General features: G+C 47.5%; 1 protein-coding gene across 1 annotated transcript; it reads right to left on the reverse strand.

Moving 5' to 3' along the window:
* Positions 1 to 18,922: 18,922 nt before the first annotated feature.
* Positions 18,923 to 21,532, reverse strand: LOC8036630 (keratin-associated protein 9-1). Its single transcript, XM_029990661.3, has 2 exons — positions 20,869 to 21,532; positions 18,923 to 19,168 (listed from the first exon to the last, which is right to left on the reverse strand). The coding sequence occupies exons 1-2, from the start codon at positions 21,059 to 21,061 to the stop codon at positions 18,990 to 18,992; spliced, it is 372 nt and encodes a 123-aa protein (XP_029846521.2). The 5' UTR covers positions 21,062 to 21,532; the 3' UTR covers positions 18,923 to 18,989.
* Between the last annotated feature and the right edge of the window lie 2,659 nt (positions 21,533 to 24,191).

The following is a 24,191-nucleotide window of genomic DNA, read 5'->3' on the forward strand; positions in this document are numbered from 1 at the left end:
TTGGTCTGCCTCACGGGGGCGACGAGTCTCCCAGCTGTAGATGAGAAATTTAGCCAGTGCGGTACAGCCGCTAGCCTGGGGTCTTTAACGTGCACCACGCAGTAGTGATACACGACCGCACGCCGGTACGATGCTCATCCAGATCGAAACGGGCAGGGGTGGGCCAGGCAGGAACCCATCGCTCGCGAGTGGCTGACACGCGCCGTCCGTCGTTCGACCATATGCAGCAAGGTATGGTAGCGCCATCTGTCGTTCTGCGCCGACAGTAAGTGTCTGGAACTTTGATCACTTTCTTGACGTGCGAATCGGCCGCGGATGAAGGCAATTTCTGGATGAAGGTAATTGTCTAACAACTAGCAGACGCGCATCAAGGAGAGAAGTCAAAAGACTCACTGGCGAGGTGTCCCGAGGCGCCGAGGTTTGTTTGCTAAGAACCGAGAGTGAGGGTGGTTAGTGTCCGCAAGTTCCCTCCCAAATACTTCTTCCCTCCTTTCGTGTGCGGCGAGACTCCTCACTCTTTAACGGCATAGGCGGGTTGGCGCAGTTAACGTCGTCTGCTTTACGTCTGCTAGTCAAAGCGATGGCTGCTTTACCTTTGCTGCGTCTGTCGGAGATTCACCGCTTTTTCACCGGCGAGAACGCGGCCTTCGAAAAAGGCGAAAGGAAATACCTTGAAGAATACGTCCTTTTTTTTTTGAGGTGAAGGATTTCGCTCTAGTGGCGAATGTCCAGGCGTCGTTTAAGAATTGTAGCTACGCGGTAAAGATGACGCTCTCCGATAAAGGTGACATTCTAGAGAGTCACTGTGAGTGCCCTCGCGGGGCCGCAAAGTGCAGCCACAAGGTGGCTACCGCACTTTACGCGGCTCTAAATATACTGTCCAAGACGGACCTTCCACAGCAGTGGCTGCAACGCCCCAAGAGCTGCATGCCGCGGCATGTCACTCGCTCAGGTAAGAAGTAAACACCATGTTCATCGCTATGTTAAAACAATTGGTTGCACGAGTTTCGTGAATGGTACCTCGCGTTTAATGAGTAGTTCAAAGATAATCAGATAAAGACAGATGACAGTCGATGTAGTGACTAAATAAACAAATGCGGCTGTGCGATCGGTACTGTAAGAACATCATAGCCCAGAAGTGCTCGATCGCTGCTTGTTGTCGCAACTTCTTCGCTCGATTAAAAGGCTGTTGTCAGTTAGCGTACTAAGGGTATGTATGTGTGGCGTAAACCCAAGTGGCAAAAGTTTAAAAACCTGTGCTAATCTGTGGAACAGAATCCGAGCAAGATCGATCGAGCTACCCGAGCGGCGTCGAACGTATCGCGGAAGTTATGTCGTAGACTCCTTGACACCAAGAAGTAATTATTGTTATAATGCAATTAAATGCAAAGGTGCAAGCGAGCTGGAGAGGAATGACGAAAATAATCCCTGGAGAAGGGGAACAAGAGGAACAAATGACAAACACAAATCTTGTTCGAAGGCCGCGTTCTCGCCGGTGAAAACACGGTGAATCTCCGACAGACGCAGGAAAGGTAAAGCAGCCATCGCTTTGACTAGCCGACGTAAACCAGACGACGTTAACTGCGCCAACCGCGCCAACCGCGTCAGCCCGCCGACGCCGTTAGAGAGTGAGGAGTCTCGCCGGACACGAAAGGAGGGGAAAAGTATTTGGGAGGGAACTTGCGGACACTAATTACCCTCATTTTCAATTCTTAGCAAAAAAACCTCGGCGCCTCGGGACACCTCGCCAGTGAGTCCTTTGACTTCTCTCCTTGATGCGCGTCTGCTAGTTGTTAGACAAAAACAACCTACCGCTCGAGTGATTTCGTCTGCCCTCTCTGAAAAAAGAAGTCCAGCTCGCTCGTAAAGACCTGCACTTCCGAAGTCGCAGGAAAGGTAAGACGGACGCAGACGGACGTTGCGAGCAGACGATGTTGCAAAGGAACAGACGACGCTCAGATAGGGCGTCGTGATCAGCCAATCAGGGCTCGGCGTTCTGAGGTCGCCGCTAGCCCCGCGCAGGAAGCAGACGAACTTGCCCCCCGCATAGCCACAAAACTTTTATCCATGACGACACACACGCGGCACCCGAAACTAAAGTGTGGGATGGCGATAGGTGATGCCATTAAATGACAAAGCAGTAAAACATCATGCTTCTGTTTAATATCTGTTAAAGTGCATGGCGGTTCTGTAATAACTCGCACATTAAGTTGAAAAAATTAATTTGCAACTAGCAGCACGATTTTATAGAAATAAATATTGTTTGGAATTTTTGTGCAACGCTTGATGTCCCTAATTTTTAGGTCCATCAAAGTTGAGCGCTGAAAGAACTGATTCAAGGCTTCTACAGTACCTCTTTCCTCATTCCATTTCATTAAATGGCAATGACAGCATCATAGGGATTGAACACAGAGTGAAATCTGCCACCTTGTTGGCAAACCTACCTGTTGAAGGTGGCCACAGGATTCCTTTTTGACCACTTCGTCACTTGAATAAGCCGTTAACTAATGTATCTAGCTGCACTGTGGTAGCAGTGTTGTAGCTGTGACGCTCATGCGACCAGGTTTCTTTGAGATGTGCATATTGCCGCGCGCAGGGCTGAGAAAGCAACGCTCGATAACGGACCTCTAGAAAGTTCTCGTTTATTCTTGTACCAGACGTAACTTCTATCGTTTATCCCTGCTTTTGTTGTTCTAGAAAGTGCGTGTTCATTCTCTCGCCGAGTGCGCTACGCTCGAACCTTCTCCGCCGAATCTTCCAGATAGTGACTCACCTTAGATAAGAGGCCGCCCACGACCTTGTTGAGTCAGGTTCGCCTCAGCGTTCGATCTTGCTGCTTCGACGCATTCGACGCCCGCGACGCTCTGTTGTTATCTTTCTTTTTCCTTTTACTTTTGGGCACAAGTTCGCCCGATTAAACATTCAGTTTACTTCGTTATTCGCCGCCTCATCACTTGTCATTCGTGACATTCTGGTGGAGGTGCGGGGTACAGCATTCTATGCCCGTTAAGCGTACCCCTCCGAAGACACGCCGGCGAAGTGACGTGCTCAGCCCCGGGAGGCTACCCTTCGCAGAAGATAAGACCAAGGCCCGGTCAAGTCGTCGTAACCAAGACCTACCCCCGGAACTCGGACCCCTACCGCAGACACCAAAGAAGAAGACCGCGACGATGGCCAACCAGTCGCAAGCCCCCGCAGCTTCTCCCATCATCTACATGCCCGCCGCACCGCGGACGGCTGCCCCCTTCCACGGTGAACTCTACGAAGACGTCGAGGATTGGATTGACCAGAACGAACGTGTCGTCCGCCACAATGACTGGACCGACGAGCAGCGTCTGCAAAACGCGTATTTTTCGCTCGAAGGGACTGCCAGGTACTGGTACGAAAATCACGAGCCCTCTTTGACATCATGGGATGTGTTCAAGACCCAGCTGAAGACTACATTTCTCAACCAACACCGCCAAGAGAGGGCCGAAGACCTGCCTCAAACCGGAGCCCAGGGCCCCAACGAGAGCGTCACCGGCTTCGTGGAGGACGTTCTGCGCCTGAGCGCCCGCGCCGACCCTCAGGCTACGGAAGAAAAGAAGGTTCGAATCCTCATGCGAGGGTGAGAGACATCTTCGGCGGCCTTGTTCGTAGCCCTCCGACAACAGTCAAAGACTTTGTCACTGAGGCGACGAACATCAAGCGTGCCTTGCAAGCCCGAGACAGCCTTTACCATCGACCACCCGGCCTCGCTGCTCTCGCGCTGTCCAGCTGCGACCTTGGCTTCAACACCCCAGGCATTCGAGAGCTCATTCGCGACGTCGTCCGTTAGGAGCTACGAAAGCTGCTACCCGCCGCTGACCGACCAGCTTCGCTCTTCATCGCCGAGGTCTTGCGGAAAGAGGTGCAAAGAGCCATTTAGCCAGAGGTTCCCATCGGCGTAGCAGTACCTAAAGAACCGACGCTAACTTAAGCCGCAGTGGCCCGACAGTCACCAACTCCTCCTCGCGCCTATGTTGGGCCGCCCCGACGTCAGTCTCCTGCGCCGCAGCACGACCGACGCCGCGACGACCAGGTCCAGCACGCCAGCCAGGAGCACCGCGCACCTTGAAAGACCGACGTGTGGCGAACGCCCGACCGACGCCCTCTGTGCTTCCACTGCGGGGAAGCAGACCACACCTATCGCCATAGCCCATACCGTCAACTCGGGCTGCGCGGGTTCCACCCGAACGATCCCCGCTCCCGTTATGGTGAACGTCGTCGGGAGATCGACGAGTACCTGCGACGACCTCAGTCCCCCGAGCCTGCGTCCCGCCGAGAGTTCCGGTCGCCGTCTCCACGACGTCCAGCTTCGCCGATGCACCGACCCCGACGTGAAAACATGTCGCCCCTCGCTCCTCGCCGGGGAAACTAGGCGCGGCAACCCCTGGAGGTGGAGTTGCCGAAGACGACCGACGTAAGGAGCCTCCAAGAACGACGGAGCGCTCCCACTCTCCCGACGCTACGCATCACAATGACGCTCCTGCATCGGCGTCCAACAACCTAAACGTTGTTATCGACGGCCTCGACGCATCGGCACTCGTGGACACCGGAGCAGACTACTCAGTCTTGAGTGGGAGGCTCACCCGCCGCCTTCGAAAAGTCGTGACACCGTGGGATGGACCACATATAAGAACCGCCGGAGGGCATCTCATCACACCGGTCGGGAGATGCGCTGCTCGCGTCGAGATCCACGGTGAGACGTGCCCTGTCAAGTTCATTGTTCTGCAAGACTGTTCGAGGGACGTCATTCTCGGAATGGACTTGTTGTCTGAATACGGCGCCATCATCGACCTTGCAGAGAACAAGCTGACGCTTCGGAAACCTGGCCCATCGGCGGAAAATCCCAAAACGACATTAGCAGCAGTGCGAGTCCTTGCCAGCCACGTAAACCTGCCGCCGCTGTCGAGTGTCTTTGTGTCTGTCGGGACCGAAGAAGCCACCTGCGGTGTAGCACTGCTGGAAGGAAGCGTCCAACTTCTCCTCGGACGAGGGATTGGCATTGCAAGAGGCGTCACCGAGCTCCAGGACGGCGTACCGTAGCCCTTGTCACCAACTTCCGGCAATAGTCGCAGCACCTTACAAAGGGTACAGCTGTGGGCTACGTCGAGGAAATTCAAGATTCAGCCGCGATCGCCGTGATCTCAGAAGACGCCTCTCCGACGCAGAACAAGACAATCACGGCACCAGAGCTCGACATCGACCCGTCTCTCCCAGCCCCACAACGACGAAAACTTCGTGACCTTCTCGCCGAGTTCAGTGAGTGCTTCTCTGCGGTGTCGAAGGTGCGCCAAACGACGGTTGCGAAACATCGAATAATTACTGATGACGACGCACTACCTGTGCATCAGCCGCCGTACAGGGTCTCCGTGAAAGAAAGGGAAGCCATCCAAAAGCAGGTACAAGAAATGCTCGATGACGACATTGTCCAGCCCTCAAGCAGTCCGCGGGCTTCCCCAGTAGTCCTTGTGAAGAAGAAAGACGGAACCCTGAGGTTCTGCGTGGACTATCGCCGGCTGAACGCAGTAACAAAAAAGGACGTCTATCCGCTGCCCCGCATTGACGACACCCTGGATCGGCTGCGCCACGCCCGTTACTTTTCGTCAATGGACTTGAAGAGCGGGTACTGGCAGATAGAGGTCGACGAACGCGATCGCGAGAAGACGGCCTTCGTCACTCCCGACGGACTGTATGAATTTAAAGTAATGCCGTTCGGACTGTGCACAGCGCCGGCCACCTTCCAGCGCGTTATGGACACCGTCCTTTCTGGCTTGAAATGGCAGAGCTGTCTCGTGTACCTCGACGACGTTGTGGTGTTCGCAAGCGAATTCGACGAGCACCTGAGACGACTGCGATCCGTGCTACAGGCTATCAAGACTGCTGGGCTGACACTCAAGCCTTCCAAGTGTCGGTTTGCCTATGGTGAGCTGAAATTCTCGGGACACGTTGTGAGCGCTCAGGGTGTAAGCCCTGATCCCGCAAAGACGTCCGCTGTCGCCGAATTCTCGAAACCATCAGACAAGAAGGCCGTCCAAAGGTTCCTTGGGCTGTAGGCCTACTACAGACGTTTCGTTCGTGACTTTGCACAAATTTCTGCACCGCTGACGCACCTGACGAAGGAAGACGTGCAGTTCCAGTGGGGAAAGGAGCAAGAACAAGCGTTCGACGAACTCAAGCGAAGGCTCCAGTCGCCCCCTATCCTCGGGCATTTTGACCAGTCTTCGGAGACAGAAATCCACACGGACGCCAGCAATACCGGTCTCGGCGCAATACTCGTTCAGCGACAAGAAGGAACAGAGAGAGTAATCGATTACGCAAGCCAGGCGCTGTTCAAGGCAGAGCAGAATTATTCAACGACCGACAAGGAATGTCTGGCGGTCGTCTGGGCGATAACCAAGTTCCGGCCGTACTTATACGGGATCCCGTTCCGCGTGGTCACCGACCACCACGCCCTCTGCTGGCTCGCCAACCTCAAGGATCCGTCAGGACGTCTCGCCCGCAGGAACCTTCGACAATATTCGCCTTCGACATTCGTGACAATATTCCCGTCGGAGAGTAGCCCATCGCCATGGCAGCTGGTATGACAAGAGTATAAATACGTTATCCAAAATACATTAAACAGACTGACAAGCTAGTCTACATGCCACACGATTCTACAGATGAAGAATAAAAAAAAAATTAAAGAAATGCAACATTATCTTTACACGGCTGTGTATCTCAAGTCTCTGTTCCCTAGCCCTGCGTTGACAGAGACGCAATGTGTGCGTACTTGCAAGTTCAGAAGAAATTGGACAATCTACCTAAGTCGGTCTCTATAGTTTGCATTGCAAAAGCAAACCACGTTTTTATGTCGTCAGTGACAAGGAGACTACAGGCATAATCTGATGTTCTTTTTTAAAACAAAAAAGTTCTGTAAAGCAAACCCACGTTACAGCCTGCACCGTCTCTAAGTGAGGTGAGTTAAATTCAGGTTGCACTCCTGAATGTCTATAATAAAGCACTATAGACCTAGCAGTGGTATAGAATTTTTTTGTCAAAGGCTACCCAGCAGCACAAAGTGAGTAAAGCACAGACATTCCTTCAGCTGTCTAAAGGCCCGTTCACACTCTTGCGACCGAGTAGGACCGAGAGAGACCAGACCGGTTTTTAAGCCTCTTGCGATCTCTTAGGACCAGCTCCGCTGTAGCGCATCCGGTCCTAAGAAGTCGCAAGAGGCTTAAAAACCGGTCTGGTCTCTCTTGGTCTTACTCGGTCGCAAGAGTGTGAACGGCGCTTAAGACTGGAGAATGAACCTCTCACAGGGGCCAATGTGCACGAAAATCACCATTTAGAAAAGGCTCACAGCGCAATGAGTGCGCTGTGAGCCGGATGTAGATAATACGATAGATATATAATTTATGATGCCATCTGAGCGTATGTACAATGTCTATACTCCGTGTCACTAGTTGCGTGCGGTACAGGCGAAGGCAACGCCAGGCGAGTGGAGAAAAGGCAAGCACTAGGAAGGCTGGGGAGGACGAGAGAAACTTCCTCTACCCTCTGACCTTCCTAGTGCTCTCCCTTTCCTCCCTCGCCCTCAATTGCCCTCCTCTCCCATCCCGCCTTCCTAGCGCTCGTCCCTTCTCTCCTCGCGTGGCGTTGCCTTCGCCGGCACTGCACACAACTAGTAACACGGAGTATAGACATGCGAAATTGCTGTGCAGGCAAACGTGTTCCCCACTGCTTTATCCTGAGCGACCATTGCTACTCAATAACGTCCCTGTAGCGTGGTGGTTTCAGACGGTGCTGTGTCGTCAGCTGTTTCCAGACGTTGGAAACTTCGTAGCAGACGGAAAAACTACTGTCGCAACTTCTACATCCATTCAGCCCAACTAGCTGACTAGATAAAATCATAACTAGAGATGTCACAAACCTGCTGAGGTTGGAGTTTGAAAGGTTTAGAAAATTTCGAACCTCGTTTAGGTTTGAATTTGAAAAGTTCGCAAATTTGAAACCCTGCTGTGTTTTGAATTTGAAAAGTTTGAAGGTATCAAGTTTCTGAAAGTTCAGGTTTGAATTTTTCAACTCTCTTCACAAATTGAGTATGGAAAGTTCAAAAATTTCGAATTTTTTTGCTATTGAAGTTTGAAAAATTCGAATTTAGGTTTTGGAATCTCAAGGAACGAAATCAAATGCCAAAATTTCAAATAATGTTTTTAAGGACTCATCTGAAAAAAACGTGCAAGTGCTACAAAGCTGACTTAAAACGCTGCACATTTTATTTTGTGCCATAAACTTTTCTTTCTTCTCAGTACCGGGTGCTTATATACTTCTCGTTATTTATCATGATTTATGAAACAAGCCTTGAATTGGTTGCACGGTTCATCGACAAGGCTTGAGTCTGGTGTACATCAGGAATCGATACCTTTTTGCAAACTGGAAACAATGCGATTGAATTCCCCTAAATGAGATGCTGGCATTCGACAACGAAATATACAAGATGATGCATGCAGACAATGTCGCCAAGCCTGCAGACTTGTACGTAATCCGTTACAAGTAACGAAATTACTTGTAATCCCTTACATTTATCAGTAATTTAGTAACGGAATAATTACATATTTTCCAGAGTAATTTTAAAGTAATTCCCTTACATTTTTGACGTAACGGATTCCTTGTAATCCGATACTTTTTTTAGAGCCCCCCCCCCCTTCCCCCCTTTCTAAATTAGTTTTTTTTTTTTTTTTTTTTGTAAAGTCGAGCGCAGTGACACTTTCACGCGAATTGACCAGCGCCCAAAGGGTGGCTTGGCACTCTTCAGTTCCGCAAAGCCTGTTTGTGCAACACCAAGCCCCTGATATATATATATATATATTTTTTTTTAGACCCTAACAACGATGTTAAAAAAAACAGAAAAAAAACACATTTCTACAAAAGAAAAAAGGGGGGGGGGGCAAGTTATATCCGCTTTTTTTAGTCCCTTTGTTTTTTCTTTGCGATCGAAGACAGGGAGAGAAGGACACCAAGTGATTGTGTGCGTCTTCGAGAAGCTCGAGGCAGTAAGTGCACAGAAAAGAATTAACAATGTCCTTCTCGGTTATAGCGACAACGACCATTTTCATAATGTCACAACACGAGACAACGCTCCGTCTACCCTAAAATCCACTAAAAGAGATGTGATAATATGTGAAGGTGTTATTGCCACAAGCACCCTCGTTCGTTGCTGCACACTTAGCATCTTGTCTTAGAAAACAGGACTTTTTTTCCGCATCTTTCACATTATTAGACCCTGTTTTAAAAGCTACTTACTTTTGTGTAATCCAACTTCTATGGTTGGACCACTTTATTTGTGAAATCTAGCCAGGTTGTCTGCATCTCAGTCACCCTTCTTGTGAGTCAGCGTTTTGCGAGCACTTGGAAAATGGTAATAGTCTTCCTTTTTTCTTCCTGTTTTGCCCCAGCAGGACGCATCCTATTTCAAGCAGATATTTCTACAAATAAAACATAATGGTGGCTGACGTAGACTTGACATTCTGGGCTTGAGGAGAGAGTGAAACTCGTGAGTGGGGCCATAGCGCGGAGCGCGGCTTACTTAGTACTCCGCCCTTCGCTGCCCGCGGCATCAGCGGACGTCTATCTGGACAACACCGGAGTAAACTGCAGTCGGTTCGTGCGCCGTGCGTTTTTGAACGGCACCAAGAAAGGTACAAACGACAAACGTGCGTTTACATTTCCTTGTTTTAACCGAAGTTCTAATTAATTGTTGATATCAGTGTCCTTATTTTTCTTTTATTACTTATATTTGTATACTGGAAACATTTTTTTTTATTCACCAACGTCTCAACCGAGGCTCGAACTGTTCAGACCCAAAGGAAGGAGAATATCGAGCCACACCTTATTTATTATTTAATTATCACCTCAATGTTACAACTATGTTTTGAAATGTCTGGCAATAAATACCGGTGAGACGGACATAAATCAATACTTATTCTAGTTTTGACTAGATGTATGATGACTTCCGCAGCTTCGCGATTTACACAATGGAGAATTTTAGTAGATCGGTCTGATGACTTCGATAACGACATCCGATACTTCGCCGCCGTCTTTGCGCATGCATCATATCGTTATCGGGTGCAGTTATCGCGGGTATCGTAGGTATCGGAAGGATCTACTAAATCTCTCGAATAGCAGGCAACAGCTGCAACGACGAAGCTTAGCTCTACATCCGAGGTAAATAGTACTTCCCTTGCTTCGCTGAAAAAGCTCAATGTAGAGCATGAAGCATCCGTGAGGAACAATATGGCACTCCCATCCAGCGCCTCAGTTCAAATGGTGTTCAGCGTAGCAGTCGACATATTGAGTAAGAAATAACGCAAAATGTCTGACGACACTTTCGAAAGCCAGTGTTGCTCAAAATACTCAAGGCCATTAAATGGAACAGGTTGCAACGATAAGAACTTGAATGACCCTCTTGCCTTTATTTCCTATTTGAGGACAATAATGTTAAAAGTAACGCCACGAAAGTAACGGATTACTTTTTGGAGTAACGGTCAGTTACTTTTATGTGAGGGTAATTGTAATTGTAATAAATTACAATTTAGCCTTGAGTAATTGTAATTGTAATTCCTTACTATTTTTCAGTAACGTGTACAAGTCTGCGCCAAGGCAAAACATCTTGCTTCACGAAAGTTTGTAGTTGCTCTGGGCATTTATTTCCAGTGGGATGGCCCGTGGGGCACAGAAAACACTGCACGCACGTACGCACCCGACAGAGTCAAGGTCAAGGAGCATGCAACCAGACAAGCTCGCAGGTCCCCTGGCCCGCCAAGATAGAGCTGATCAGGTAATGACCGGTCGTGCATCAGGCTCACTACATTGCCGGTTTCTTTGCCACGTCAGTGGCTCCACTGCAAACAGCAGAAGAAAATTTCGGCTGAAACAAAGTTTTTCTTTCGTAGATATTTTGTGCTTGGTGAATGTCAGCAGGGGCGAGTTTCGTCTAGCTAAAATATTGTTTTATCAGTAGATACTTTGTACTAGGTGTATGTCAACAAAAGCAAATTTCGGCTGAAAAAAAAAAAGTCTTCTGATAGTTTCCTCTCGGTGTATTTTCAACAAGGGCAGTTTCGGCTAAAAAAAAAGTATTTCTATGTAGATAGTTTGTCCTTGATGTACTGTCAACAAAAGCAAATTTCGGCTGAAATTTTTTTTTTGGCGATAGTCTCCTTTAGTCTATTTTCACCAGAGTCAATTTAAGCTGAAAAAAAAAAGTTTTTCTTAGTAGATAGTTTGTACTGTGTGTGTTGTCAGCAGAAACAAATTTCGGAAAAAAAGTATTTTTGTAGATAGTCTGTACTCAGCGCATTTTCGCAAGTGAAATTTCGGATGAAAAAAAAAAAAAAGGCTTTTCATGTAGATAGGTTGTAGTGGGTGTGTTGTCAGCGGAGGCGAATTTCGACTGAAAAATAAAAAAGTATTTTTGTCGATAGTCTGTATTGGTGCATTATCAGCAAGGTAAATTTCGACTAAAAAGAAATTTTTTTTATGTAGATAGATTGTCCTGGGAGTATTGTCAGCTGGGGCAAACTTTGGATGAAACAAGTATTTTTGCCGATAGTCTGTGTCGGTGTATTGTCAGCAGACACAATTTCGGTTAGAAAAAAAAGTTTTTTTTTGTCTATACACGAACTCAACTCTGCTACGTTACGCCGCGGTGGTGGTGTGTCTGGCGCACTTCCGGTATGGGGCGGTGGGCAGAGGTCGCCGTGCGAGACATGCATTCCTGTGTTCTTTCGGGAGCAACCATACAAAAAACCTACATTCTCGTCAAAATGCTGCGACGGGGGCTGTACCAAGATGGTCTGGAAAGGTTTGAAGGTAAGTTTTAATGCGTTTCTGCGCCCTCTGTTCGTCCGAGAACGTGGATTGTAGCCGTGAAAAGGGCAAACCAGTCGTTGTCGAACTACGATTGCTTGTGCGGGCGACACTTTGTGGTGGCCAGATGTATTTGTTTTGTTCCAGCATGAACGAGAGAAAACCGCCAAGTTGTCCGGAACACCCGCGGGTTCAGTGCGTCTTCAAATTCACATGGCCGCCTTATCTTTCGAACTTTCATCTGGTCCTTCAAACTTGTCTGCTTTTTGTCGTCTGCTCGTTCAAACAAAAGCGGCCCGTAGACCTAACCTTGACCCGGTGATTGCAATAAGAGGTAATTGCAGGCCTCAAAAGACCTAAGTAGGCTCGGTGTAAACAGTTGATACAAGATGTTGATCAAATGGTACCAGTGGCCATCACCGACTTGTTACGCTTGGTCTGTTCCCGCTTCCCATTTTCAGTATCGACGTCGATCATCGCCGCTACCTTCTACACTTTTGCAGCACGAGCGACGTCGCGACCGAAAATAGCTACAAGAATCTCATCATGGTTTTGGCGTCCATTCTGCGGCGTTCATGCAAATAAATCTCCGTACGTCAAATTATTTACGCAAAGTTTAGCGGCGTAAGGAGCCTTGATAATTTACTTAGGCGATTAAAGTGCTAAGACATTGCTACGAGGACGTAAAGTCGACAAATCCAACGCGAAACAGAGTATACAGACTCGCACAGACACCGACAACGTGACATTCCAATGGTTTGTTGACACTGGACGCGGTGCTTCTTGTCCGCACTCCATTGCGGATGGGTTCGAACTGTCGTCTGCTCTTTCAAACTTGTCTGCTTTTTGTCGTCAGCTCGTTCAAACGACAGCGGCCTGTAAACCAAACGTTGACTCGGTAATTGCGATAAGAAGTAAGTATAGGCCTCAAAACACCTTTGAAGATTGGTTGGGGTAAGTAGGCTAAGTGTTAACAGTACACTGTTACCAAGTCCCGTGTATTTGAGGAATATTTGGGGTGAAAAACACGCTAATTACACAAATTGGCATAAATTTACACGTTTAGTAGTGAATAGTTCGTTCAAACATCTTGCGAGGTTGTAAAAAACATGTTTTGGTTCGGTCATACACGCATAATCGTGCAGCCGACCTCTAAAACACGCATCATCCCCGGCGAAGACCGCAGCATTGCCGGCTATCGAAGCACCGGAATGCTTGGGGACACACCTGGAAAGGACCGTGGAGACAAACACCGCGGAAAGAAACGTGTCTCGGAGACAGGTACGCACCAAAAGCAATTACGCCATGTCGCGGGACAGGGCGAATACCGCGTTTGTTCTGTCCCGCGCTGCCATTGATTCTGGTCGATAGAAATGCAGCTTCCCTCATGTCGCCCATGTTTGTACTTATTTTAGGGGTCTTGATAATAGTTTCTTACGCACCACAAATAAAATTATTGGTTTAATTACTCGTTCTAAACAGCTAAATTGATATAAAAAGCGTGTCCTCGATTTGAACACGTGACATTGCAGTTGGTTTCCTTCAACTGCAAGCGAAACGGCCGTGTAACCCCACGGGGGAGGGGGGGGGGGAGGTGAAGGGGTGAAGTAAAGGGGCAGGTACAACGTACATCGGCGCAACGCCGATGTACGTTGGAAGCTAGAGGCGGTTTTGCTTTCGTTGTTTTTGTTTGGCCAGAGGAAATCTGGCAACAACGCAGGTTTAACATGGCGCCGGTATTGTTTTGGTTGCGGGGACACGAGAAGATTCGCGGTTTGCGATCGCATGTAGCCCGTGTAGAAAAGACGTGACCGGATAAGTGCCCTTGTGATGTTGCCGGAAGACGGAAAGTGTCATTCGTAATCGTCGCGTGTGCTTCGAAAGCGAAGGGAGTCACAGGGTACGCGAGTGCGCAACCACAAGCCAAGGCTCACGACAGCGCTGCGTTGCCTTCGGCTATCTCGTCCTGCTTGCATGGTTCAACACGGCGATGCGACAAACAGCCGAAAGGCTCGTGGTGTGTGGTGTGTTGCCCTTGTTGGTAGAAACCCACACTAACACGGTGCGCAAACTGGTTGTTGTAGGGTTAAGGTTCAACGGGTTCAGTCCCGTCGTCGTCGGCTGATCCGGACCAGCTCATTCGCGAGGATGCAGCGAGCGTTTTTAAAAGTAAATCTTCGTTCCGCTTCAACATGTGGAAGATTCCGCCCGCATACCGTGAGTAAAACGCTGCGGGCGTTTTCAACAATATTACGTCGTTTTAATTAACAGTGACGTGTTTGCACAGCGACGCACACCGCTCGAGTAAATGATTCGTTCCTGCAAACGACCGGTTATACAAAATTTCAAGGAAACTTAATTAAGTCACCACCGAAATTTTCCTGTAAATCTCGTGTGAGTTTGTTGCGCTCATAATGCAGTGTGAATAAATTAGGGTGAATTTCCTACCTTCCCACAAATGAAAGACTGAGACAATTTTTTACGTAGTGAAGATAGTGATTTTTTTTTTATTTTGGGAAGAGGCGTTGGTGCATTTATTATGGTACAATCACTTGAGCGTTGAGACATAGGGGAGAGCGAGCAAGCGTTCCCGGCTTTGTCTCTTTTGTCTCTGGCACTGCCCCTAGTTTCAAGTTTCAGTTTCAGTAGGCATACCCACTAGCAAGTACAAACTGCTCTAAAGCAGGTAAAAAACTGGGAAGTCAGGACGCTGCAGACTCCGTGTTTCGCGCTTTTCACTAGGTGAGTGGGTAAGTGCTTTTGCGAGGTACGCGGAATATGCAAACGATTTTGTTATGCCTGCCGTTTGCGTCTTTCCAGCAAAACGAATAAGATGATCTACAAAGGCATAATCACGAGCCAAGATTTTACGATAACAGTGCCTTTGCTTCGATGGTCAGTCTAGTTGTATTTTACCCAGCTATCTGCACCACAGTGTCATGACGAAGAGCTGAAACGGTCACGGTTCTTTGTGCACTTGGACTGGTGATGCTCAAGCGCTTCACCCGCGGCTTGTCGCCAGCTGATCCTGCTGCTCGACGCGAGGAAGCGGCGAGAGTGACCTCTGAAGTAAATGTAAATTCTAGTTCATCTAGTTATCCGGTGTCAAAGTGTGGAAGATGTCGAACGTGTACTGAGAGCGGGAACTACGAGTGTTTTGCCTTGCTTTTGTAACCGAAACCAGAGCAGCAAGATAACTGCATTGCGTACTCCTAAATGACAGAAGCAATAAGTTCAACAGGTCGAGTACGTCACCGGGCATGTAGGCTGGACGGTGCACTCTGTTTAAACGCTTGCAGTATCCACGAGTGGTACCAGGAAAGCGATTTCAACAGAGAAGGAGCTCACGATTCAGCATAATGCAGTGCCATGCGCCCGTGAAGCTTCAAGGTTCGGGGTGGTGGCGGTATAAAAAAAATGCATTAGTGCCACACTTGTGATCACGAATAACACCGCTCACAAACACAAACTCCCAAGCCCCCACCACACCACTCGTCACCGACACGACATACAACAACAAACTGCATCAAAACTCCCCAGCAGTGAAGGCGTCTGCTCCCGTACGCGTACTGCAGCTAGCGGAAGTGAAGCGTTGGGCAGATGCCCTTCCCAAGAATATATAAAAAATGCTTTGCACAAGAATCATTTCCCTTTATTATAGAATACATATTGACAAAATTTCAATAATTTTTTTTTTCTATCTGATTCAAGCTATTCGGACTGCTGATAACACTGGTCAAGCAAGAAAATAACAAACTTTTTTACTTTTTCACGACCCGGTTTAAATTTATTGTTAATATATCCTTAATTGTCGCAATGGACAAACATTATAAATTTTGCCTCAATACTTTTAAATGCAAACAGTTCTAACCAACGGCTGTCCATTGCTTCGTGTTTTGTGTCTTCTATAAATCTTTAACGGTCAGCGACCAAAGAGCTCACCCGCACATGTCAAGCTTATATGCGCCGCGGGGAGAAATGAATGTCGAGTAGGAATTGTCGGGAGCACTATCGTTGTAGTGTTGGTGTATGTGTCTATGTCGGTGCTGTGTAATATGTGGTGCTCGGATTGTTTGGAATGTATGTAAGGTTGATGTCTACTCGTGATCGTTCGCAGCGCACGAACAGACGCGTTTTTTTTATAGGCTGCTAAAAATCTCACTAGGTGGAGCAAGTTACCGCCCGATTCCAAATATTTTGTTCGAGTTATTTATGCATTTAAGTTCGACATTCGTTTGTCTGTCTAGCAGTTGCGTTGTAGCTGCCCAACGTCGCTACGCCTCGGTGGCGCGAGTCGTCGCCCGATTGTAATCAGTATTTCGCTTCCTGGAGTAATTTATTTACTCTAAAAAGTTCGGCATATGTTAATCTGTCTAGCAGTCCCGTCTTAGCTACCGACGCCGCCGACGCAGGTACGTACAGTGCTAATCACACTTGTCTATAACGCGCGAGCGAGCGGCTTTCTCCGGGGAGCGCTAGACTGGTGGCATTCGCGGAAACTAAGCTAGTCATGTGGCGCAGCATGGAACGGCTCGCTCGAGGGGTGTCGTCCTGCCCACTCTATCAGCTGGCGGCGAACGGGAAAGCTGCTCGCACGCTTTTTACAAACATCATTGCTCGAACAATAAACACACCAAAGCATGAAGGCGTGGCAACGATGTCGTCATCAAAAAACAAAAATATATCATAAAGCACTTTACTTTTATCGCTTATCAAGCTGATAGAGTGGGCAGGACACCCCTTGGGCGGGCCGTTCCATGTTGTGCCACGTGACGAGCTTAGTTTCCGCGAATGCCACCAGTCTAGCGCTCCCCGGAGAAAGCCGTTGTTCGCGTGTCATAGACAAGTGTGATTAGCACTGTACCTTTGCACGTATACCTACGTCCGCCGCTTGGAGACTGTTTACTGTGTATAAAAGACATCGGACGAGAATCACGCACGTCCGGTGTGCTGTCACTTCGGCAGAAAGGCGCGCGGCTCGCTGGGCTCGTCTCGCGCCTGCTCTCGGCTGCTGGCCGCCATGTTTTAAAATGAGCACATTCAACCGTGTTTCGCGGAAGGCAAACGCGGTGTATCGTGTTAAGTTTACACGGAACTTCATGTGTAGACAAATAACACACATGGCTGTGCTGTATGTAAAAGTAACACGTTTGGACGTGCCCGCTATGGGACAACGGTTTACATGCCTAGGCGTGTTATTTTTGCTAACAGTGTAGAGAAGAGAAGATGTTGATCATTGTTACCAGTGGCCATCACCGACTTATAATGCCCGCTTCTACTTGCGGTTTTCAGTATCGACGTCCACCATATCAGCTAAGGTCCACGCTTTGGCAGCCCGAGTGACGTCGCGACTGAAAATAGCGAGCAGAATCTCATCGTGGGAGTCAGGCTTTAGCGCCCATTCTGCGGCGTCCACGTGAAATTAATCGCCGCACGTCACATTATTCACGCGAAGTTTTGCGGTGTAACGAGCCTCGTTAATTTTGCAGAAGCCGCTCAAGTAGTTAGACATTGTTAAGAGGACGTAGAATCAACAATTCCAACGCGAAAAAGAGCACGGGGACTCACACCGACGCCGACAACAATGCAATTCAATGGTTTGCTTATGGGCGACGGCGAGCTTTTTGCCCAGCATACACCGCGCATGCGCGGCGCCAGTGGCGTCCGCTAGGGGCGCTGCGGTTTGTTTGTAAACATGAGTTGGTGTATAGTTTTTATCGGTGTTTGTCAGCAGGAGAAGTTTCGACTGAAAAAAAAAAGTTTTTCTATGTAGGTAGTCTGTATTGGCGCATTGCCAGCAAGGGCGATTTCGGACGAAAAAAATGTGTATGTAGTTTTTACTGGCAGTTTTATCAGCAGGGGCACATTTCGGCTGAAAAAAATAAGTATTTTTGTTGATATTCTGTATCCGTGGATTGTCGGCAGGGGCAATATTGTCTGAAAAAGTTTTTCTGTGCAGATAGTTTGTACTGGGTCTATCATCAACAGGGGCAGATTTCGGGTGAAAGAAAAAGCATTTTGGTCGATAGTTTGTACTCGATGTGCTGTCAGCAAAAGCAATTTCGGCTGACAAAAAAGTTTTTTTTTTGTAGATACTTTGTACGGGTGTATTGTTAGCAGGGGTGAACCTTAGCTGAAATTGTTTTGTGAAAATCTGTACTCGGATATCGTAAAAAAAAGCGTTTCGGCTAAAGATAAACAATATTTTTTATTGGATAGTTTGTGTTTGGCGTATTGCCGGTAGGGGCAAATTTCGGCAATGATGATGAGCAGCCGACAGATGGCGTAACGCTACAAACGTGCGAATGTGGCGTCGGCGCCGTGGCACATCGACCAACCATCTCAGTAGAAGGATGTGCCATTACGGCCCGTATAAATACAAGATGTACGGTGCCCTGCAAACGTAACTTTGAAAAATAAAACCAAGCAAGTCAAAACATTAGAAAAGTGTGCGTCACAGAGATTCGTGTCGCGCTCAAGGAAGCGTAATGAAAACTTACAGAAGCTTGTCTGCTAAAACAAAGACCCGGCTCGGCGACCTCTGCGGGGAAGCTCGCCGCGCATCTTCTGCGCCTAAGGAAGGTAGGGGCCCGTCGCCGATGCCTCGCCATTTACGAAGTAGTTGAACGCGTTTAAGGATCTCGCAGTATATAAGTCGTTCTCAGGTTACTATTACCAGGCCGCCCGGATAGGTAATAGTGAAGGTGCGGCGCCTAAGATACCTTCAGCAAACTTTTCATTTCTTTGGTGAACAAATGATTTGTATTTTCATCCAAACAATTAAGAAGGTGTGTCGATTCCGTATAAGTAAATTTCAGGAGGTACCGCAATTGGTCCTCGGCATAGGACTTTTAAAGTACGCGCTTCTCACCGCCGGTCCTCAATCCCAAGCAAAAACAATAGCCGACCGGAAGCAACATACTACCTCAAAAGTTCGGCCATGTTTGTCTTTGTTTACCTCCGCACATCCCATATAAGGGTCGCCACCCTTGACAAATATGGCGACCCTAAAGTAATAAATATTGAGTAATAAGACTGCTTTTAGCGCTTCAAAAAAACACATCGCGCGCGTTTTTATTCGCTGGAACAGCCGCCAGTCAGATGCCACGATGACTTTAATCCTCCCCGAACGGAAAGCAAAAGGGATCTCCGCAGGCTTGCAGGCAGCACACCTTGTGCAATGTCGAAATACAGTGCAAATCCTCGCATGTCTCGTTGTTTCGGGTCTGGCAGCCTCCCTCCGGAGGCAGGAACTCGGGACAGGGCGAGCCGAAGGTGATGCCGTCAATGACACCTGCAGATAAGAACTCAATCTAGGCTCGGCTGTATTGGTCAAGACGTAGTCATAATTTTTCCTTAAAATGTCCAGCCCTTCATTGTTCCAGCTCTGCTCGGTGTGAGTAGACTATCCAGTTTGTAGTTTCATATCCCCCCCCCCCCCCCCGGGCCCCTTTTTCATTAAAAAGATAGGTAAATAAAAATAAAACGCCGAAAACCCCGATTCACAAGAGGCGAGTTTACTTACGGTTTCCCAGTAGGCGTCGCTCGAGCGTCAACGAAATTGGGATCCAACCTGTGGTGCTAAACGTCCCAATTGTGAAATCGCAAGCGAAGTCGCAGCATGATCCAAACGCAAAAACTAGATCCTACATTATTTAAAAAAAAAAAAAAAAAGAAAAAAAGTTCAGCCTTTCTATTTTCGCGAAAAGGAAAACCAGCGGAGCGGTACTTGATACACTGTGTGCTTCTTCGTCGTCGTCTGTTTTTCGCGCTGTTTCCTACGATGAATGCCCACCAACGCGCCCAACTATCCATTCTTCTATTACAGCTAGAAAGGTTGCCGCCATCTACGAGCGACGGCGGAAACCACACTGGTTTTGTGCTTGCCGCCGTCGTTTATAGGTGGCGGTAGCTGTCGAGGTAGGTTTGTGTCGACATACAGGAACCCGATCCTGGGGAACCTAGCCTTTAACAGCTCCGCTGTAGAAGCTGTTACTGCATGAAAATGGCAAATTAGGTAAACCGCAATTGCAACTGCTGCACGATAGAAATATACACGCTGTTTCTTATTTTCAGAAATTGCGTGGAACTACTTTTCGAGCTCCAATGTTTTGTGCGATTTTCGATTTTTTTTTTTTTTTTGCTTGTGCTTGAACGTTTGACTCGGGGTCACACAAAAGACAGTCTGCATACTCATTCGAACGCGAATCACCACGAGGTCCTGTTTCGAATGCCGCACGGCAATGAGTTTAAGGAGGAAACCTTTAACGTGGCATTCGAATCGAGGATATTGCGGTGACTTGTGTTTGCAGACTGTCATTTTTGTATGATGACGGAGCAGTGTGACCCCGGCTTTAGAGCTGTGTCATTGCTTATATATTAAATGTATGACAATCTGTTGCCCGGACTTGTACTGATTACACGGCGCTTCCGCACGCTTTCGTGCGCACACCTAGCACACACCGATGTCGCCGGAAGAAGGGCCGCACTAACCAGTGACGTCATACGAATACTATCAACTTAAGGATGCAAAACACGTCAAAAAGCCCCGTGATAAGCAATCGAGCATTCTAAATAATGATGCCACGCATGATATACCACTAGTTTAATTAAGAGAAACGGACATTATAGTTGAAGCACGGTGAGACCGTATATAATATTAGTCTCACATCTCCCCCTCCGCCCGAGAAAACGGTCTCAACGAGAAAAGAAATTTATAGACCAACAGGCCTTTTATAAACTGGGCAGCGTTTGCCCACACAGACTGTGGATACTGCGTATAGCAGAAGCCAGATTCCCACGAAGTAAACCATATAGACATGCGCAATCCCGCATTCTGGTACGTGCTTCGCGTTTTCTTTTTTTTTTCTGAATGGGGAATAAAAACTAGCTCGAAATTGTCGTCACTGCCACCTCCGCAGTGAAGCGTCACCAGCCGTTTAGCGGCCCTACAGCAAACGCGTTAATAGGAAATGAAAACAATCGCTCCCTCACCCTGAACACACGCTGTCCCTCCGCAGGACTTGGGGCAGCACTCTAGACCTTGCGCCTCGCACTCCCGGTCCGTGCAGCTGGAATACTGACAATCGCTGGGTCTCCCGCGACCGCTAGGACAGGCGCCGTGGACACACGGAAATGCCCAGGCGAGGACGACAGAGCCGACCAGGATCAGAGTGTGGGACTCCATGACAGAGTGATGGACGACTCTGAGAATCAGCTGTTGGCTGTCGTTTTTCCGAAACAACTTATAATGAACGCGGATATATCTGCTTGCGCGCCGAGTTGTCTTTCTTCGCTCGGTCTCGTGCCGAACCACGGGTCAAGAGGTTGAAACGCGTCTGCGAAAGTGCGTGTCTTTTGTTTGTTGTGGAACACTTTTTTCGAGAAGGACAAAGCGACGACTGATAGAAACGCCGTTGTTGCTGCCTCATATATTTCTCGAGTGCCGTTACTCGAGCCGTCGCTGACTGGAGATCACGATAAGGGGAGTTTCAGAGACGCTGATTGTTTGCAAGTAGAGCCGTGATCCTACGCTTTCCTTACTTGGCATAGTTGAGTCAGACGTCTCGCCAAATGAGATGTTGCTTCTTCCTTTATCTTGAAAACGTTCTTTCGCAGTCTGAAGTAAAACCCGGTCACACTGTCGATATATTTGCCGATAGAGTTATGTGCGAAGGGAAAAACCTGCGGAGAGTCAAAGATGTCGCAATGTAAGGGTTCACTCAAGCAGTACGCCGTAACTACATTACGTTAACGCATGACTGCGAGTTACCTGAAATCCAGGCTTCAAATATTTGTGTGCCTCAACTTACTTCTTCAAAAAAATGTCACGACGCCTTAGACATTCTTCTTAGTTGTTCGATTTAATTCGCCTAAATATTAGTAAACATTGTACGCGAAATAGAATGTTTTATTTCGATAAAAAGCCACCTCCTGGAGTCAACAGTCAAAAAATATTTTTAGATCATCATATTGTTTTATAGCTGTTTCTAGGACGCCACTACTGAAGCTTGTTCCAGGTAAATGCAGGTGTTAGGAGCAAAAATGTAGACGCGCGATTAATGCTCCGTCTTATGAGAACACGTATACCCAAACGCGTGACTTTTGAATGGCCTTAGTTACGCGACACATCGTGAAAACGAAGTACCTTGCTATCGCGACTTTGATAAAAATAGAAAAAATTGAAAAACTGAATATTCATATGCATGTTTAGACTACGGTGGACCTCCCAGAAAAATATTACCTGAAATTAATTTTATCCCATTTCTTAATAAGCTCACTCTGTAGATCAACAGCCCATATGTGCGAGATATACTGGGGGCGGGGTCTCGTTTGTATTTTATTGGGAGTGTTCGGGCACGACACGCACAGTTGCGCCTATACATAAATACTGGCTGTATATGCTTTAGTTTTACAGATTTGTTTATAAAAAAACGTGAAACCCACTGTAATTTCGTATGTGCAGGAGTCAGGAGGACATAATATAGCCGCTATTAGTGACAAAAAGTAAAATATTAAGTAATATTTTTTAATTAACTTCTTAACCTGCGAAAATAAATTATATAGTTTCAATTAGAAACTTGCTGAGCGTCATCAAACCCCACTAAATCAGCAAATTTAAGAGAGATTCACAGCGCATGGGAAGCGGGCTCCAAACTTGTGTCTTGTGCAACAGGCGGAAGTCTGCAGTAGTGCAAAAACGTACGTGTTTAATAATATAATTTGCATTTTCACAGCGCAAGAACTGCGCATATCGCACGAGTGACAAGTTTAGTGACAACTGCGCTTCCCACGAGCTTTAGACTAGAGGTTTCTTGCATTTACTGAATTAAAGGTTTTCCGGACGCGCGGAAAGTTTCTAATTAGGACTATATGTTAACTTTTATTTCCACTAATTAAAAGTAAATTATATATATAATGATTAGTCGACTTATTGTAACGATTAGCCTCTATATCATGTCCCAACGGCCGTACAACTCACCTGCACAGACCGTACGTATAGCTTTCACGGCTTTTCTAAAACAAATTTGTAAAGCCTAAAAATAAACACCCTGTACAGACAGGCTTACTGGAACTTTGGCAACAGGCTGTTTCTATGGAATAAACACGTACTTGCCGGTACAAATGACACTCACCGGAGTATCTCTTCGCGAGTCGCTGAGGCCAAGTTCACAACACGAGGTTCGGTTTCCAGAATGGCTTTGCCTATGTAAGACGTTGTCCGATCTTGGTTTTGGTGCAGATTTTGGTGCCTCCGTTAGCCTTTCAGACGTCGCTGTAATAGTATGCTACATAGCTTGTTTCGTATTCATATTATAATTGAAGGCGAGAATATAACTGGAACCAACAGGCCCAAAACACGTTACTGGTGATTCGTCGTTTGTATTGGTTTAGGATGTGGTGTTTCGGGATAAAATACTGCAGAATTCAGACTAAGAAAGTCGTTCATATAAGAAATATGCCTATCACGTTGTATCGATTATTTCTACCGGCCGTTCATCATGGCGGGGTAAAATTTCTACCTCATTGTGCGTTGTTTTCTGCGTCATCATGTGAAGCTCTGCCTCGGGGGCAACGCTGAAAACTATTGCCGCGGGAGTTTACATAGATGAAATCAAAATGTAAAAACAAATTTTGCTCAGCCATGTCGGCTGCCAGATCGCGTTTCACGTTCGTGGACCTGGTTCATGCTCCGCAAGTGGTGATTATTTTAGGTTGGCTTCGAGTAGCACTGTGAATATTAGAGACGTGCGATTTTGCCTATACAATATTTTATTGTACCGATACCCCAGTTGGGTACTCGCCATGATTGCTCGCCAATGCCGAAGTGGGGCCGAAGTTCATGGAGCGCGACGACTGGACCGTTGCAACGAAGACGTCTCGCCGTCGCCGCAAGAGTCCAATCGTTGCGGATCATAAACTTAAGATCCAACATTCTGCTTAACGAGTTCCGAGACCCAGACGCCTCGCGCAGTGGCGTTAACGACTGCAAGAATCTGACATGTCTGTAAGTAAGGGAAGGCGCATAACAGTAATGATGTCTGTCTGTCGAGAGGACCCGTCGCATCAAAATATTTCTGCGTGGACGACGATGACGAAATGTCATTTATCGGTGCAGCCTGCGTGACAGATAAAATAACACACCAAATAGATAATCTAGCACTCGGAGACGCGCGTATACGAACACCTTTAATGTCCGTTCCCCTGTGTCTTCTCTGGATTACTGCTCAACTTTGTATTCGACGGAATCACTCGGGGAATAATTCGGGGCCAGTACCTCGTCGCTGCTGTTGGCTAAGTGGTATTAGAGAAAGAAT

Source organism: Ixodes scapularis, unplaced genomic scaffold (assembly GCF_016920785.2).
Source record: "Ixodes scapularis isolate PalLabHiFi unplaced genomic scaffold, ASM1692078v2 PGA_scaffold0__279_contigs__length_252992795, whole genome shotgun sequence".
In the NCBI taxonomy this organism is placed as follows: domain Eukaryota; kingdom Metazoa; phylum Arthropoda; class Arachnida; order Ixodida; family Ixodidae; genus Ixodes; species Ixodes scapularis.

What these genes read in the sequence shown, in the direction of transcription:
- LOC8036630 (XM_029990661.3), bottom strand. Translation starts at nt 21,061, where the DNA reads ATGGAGTCCCACACTCTGATCCTGGTCGGCTCTGTCGTCCTCGCCTGG. An exon ending in AGGGACAGCGTGTGTTCAGG is followed by an intron (nt 19,169 to 20,868) that starts GTGAGGGAGCGA and finishes TCTTATCTGCAG; the next exon opens with GTGTCATTGACGGCATCACC.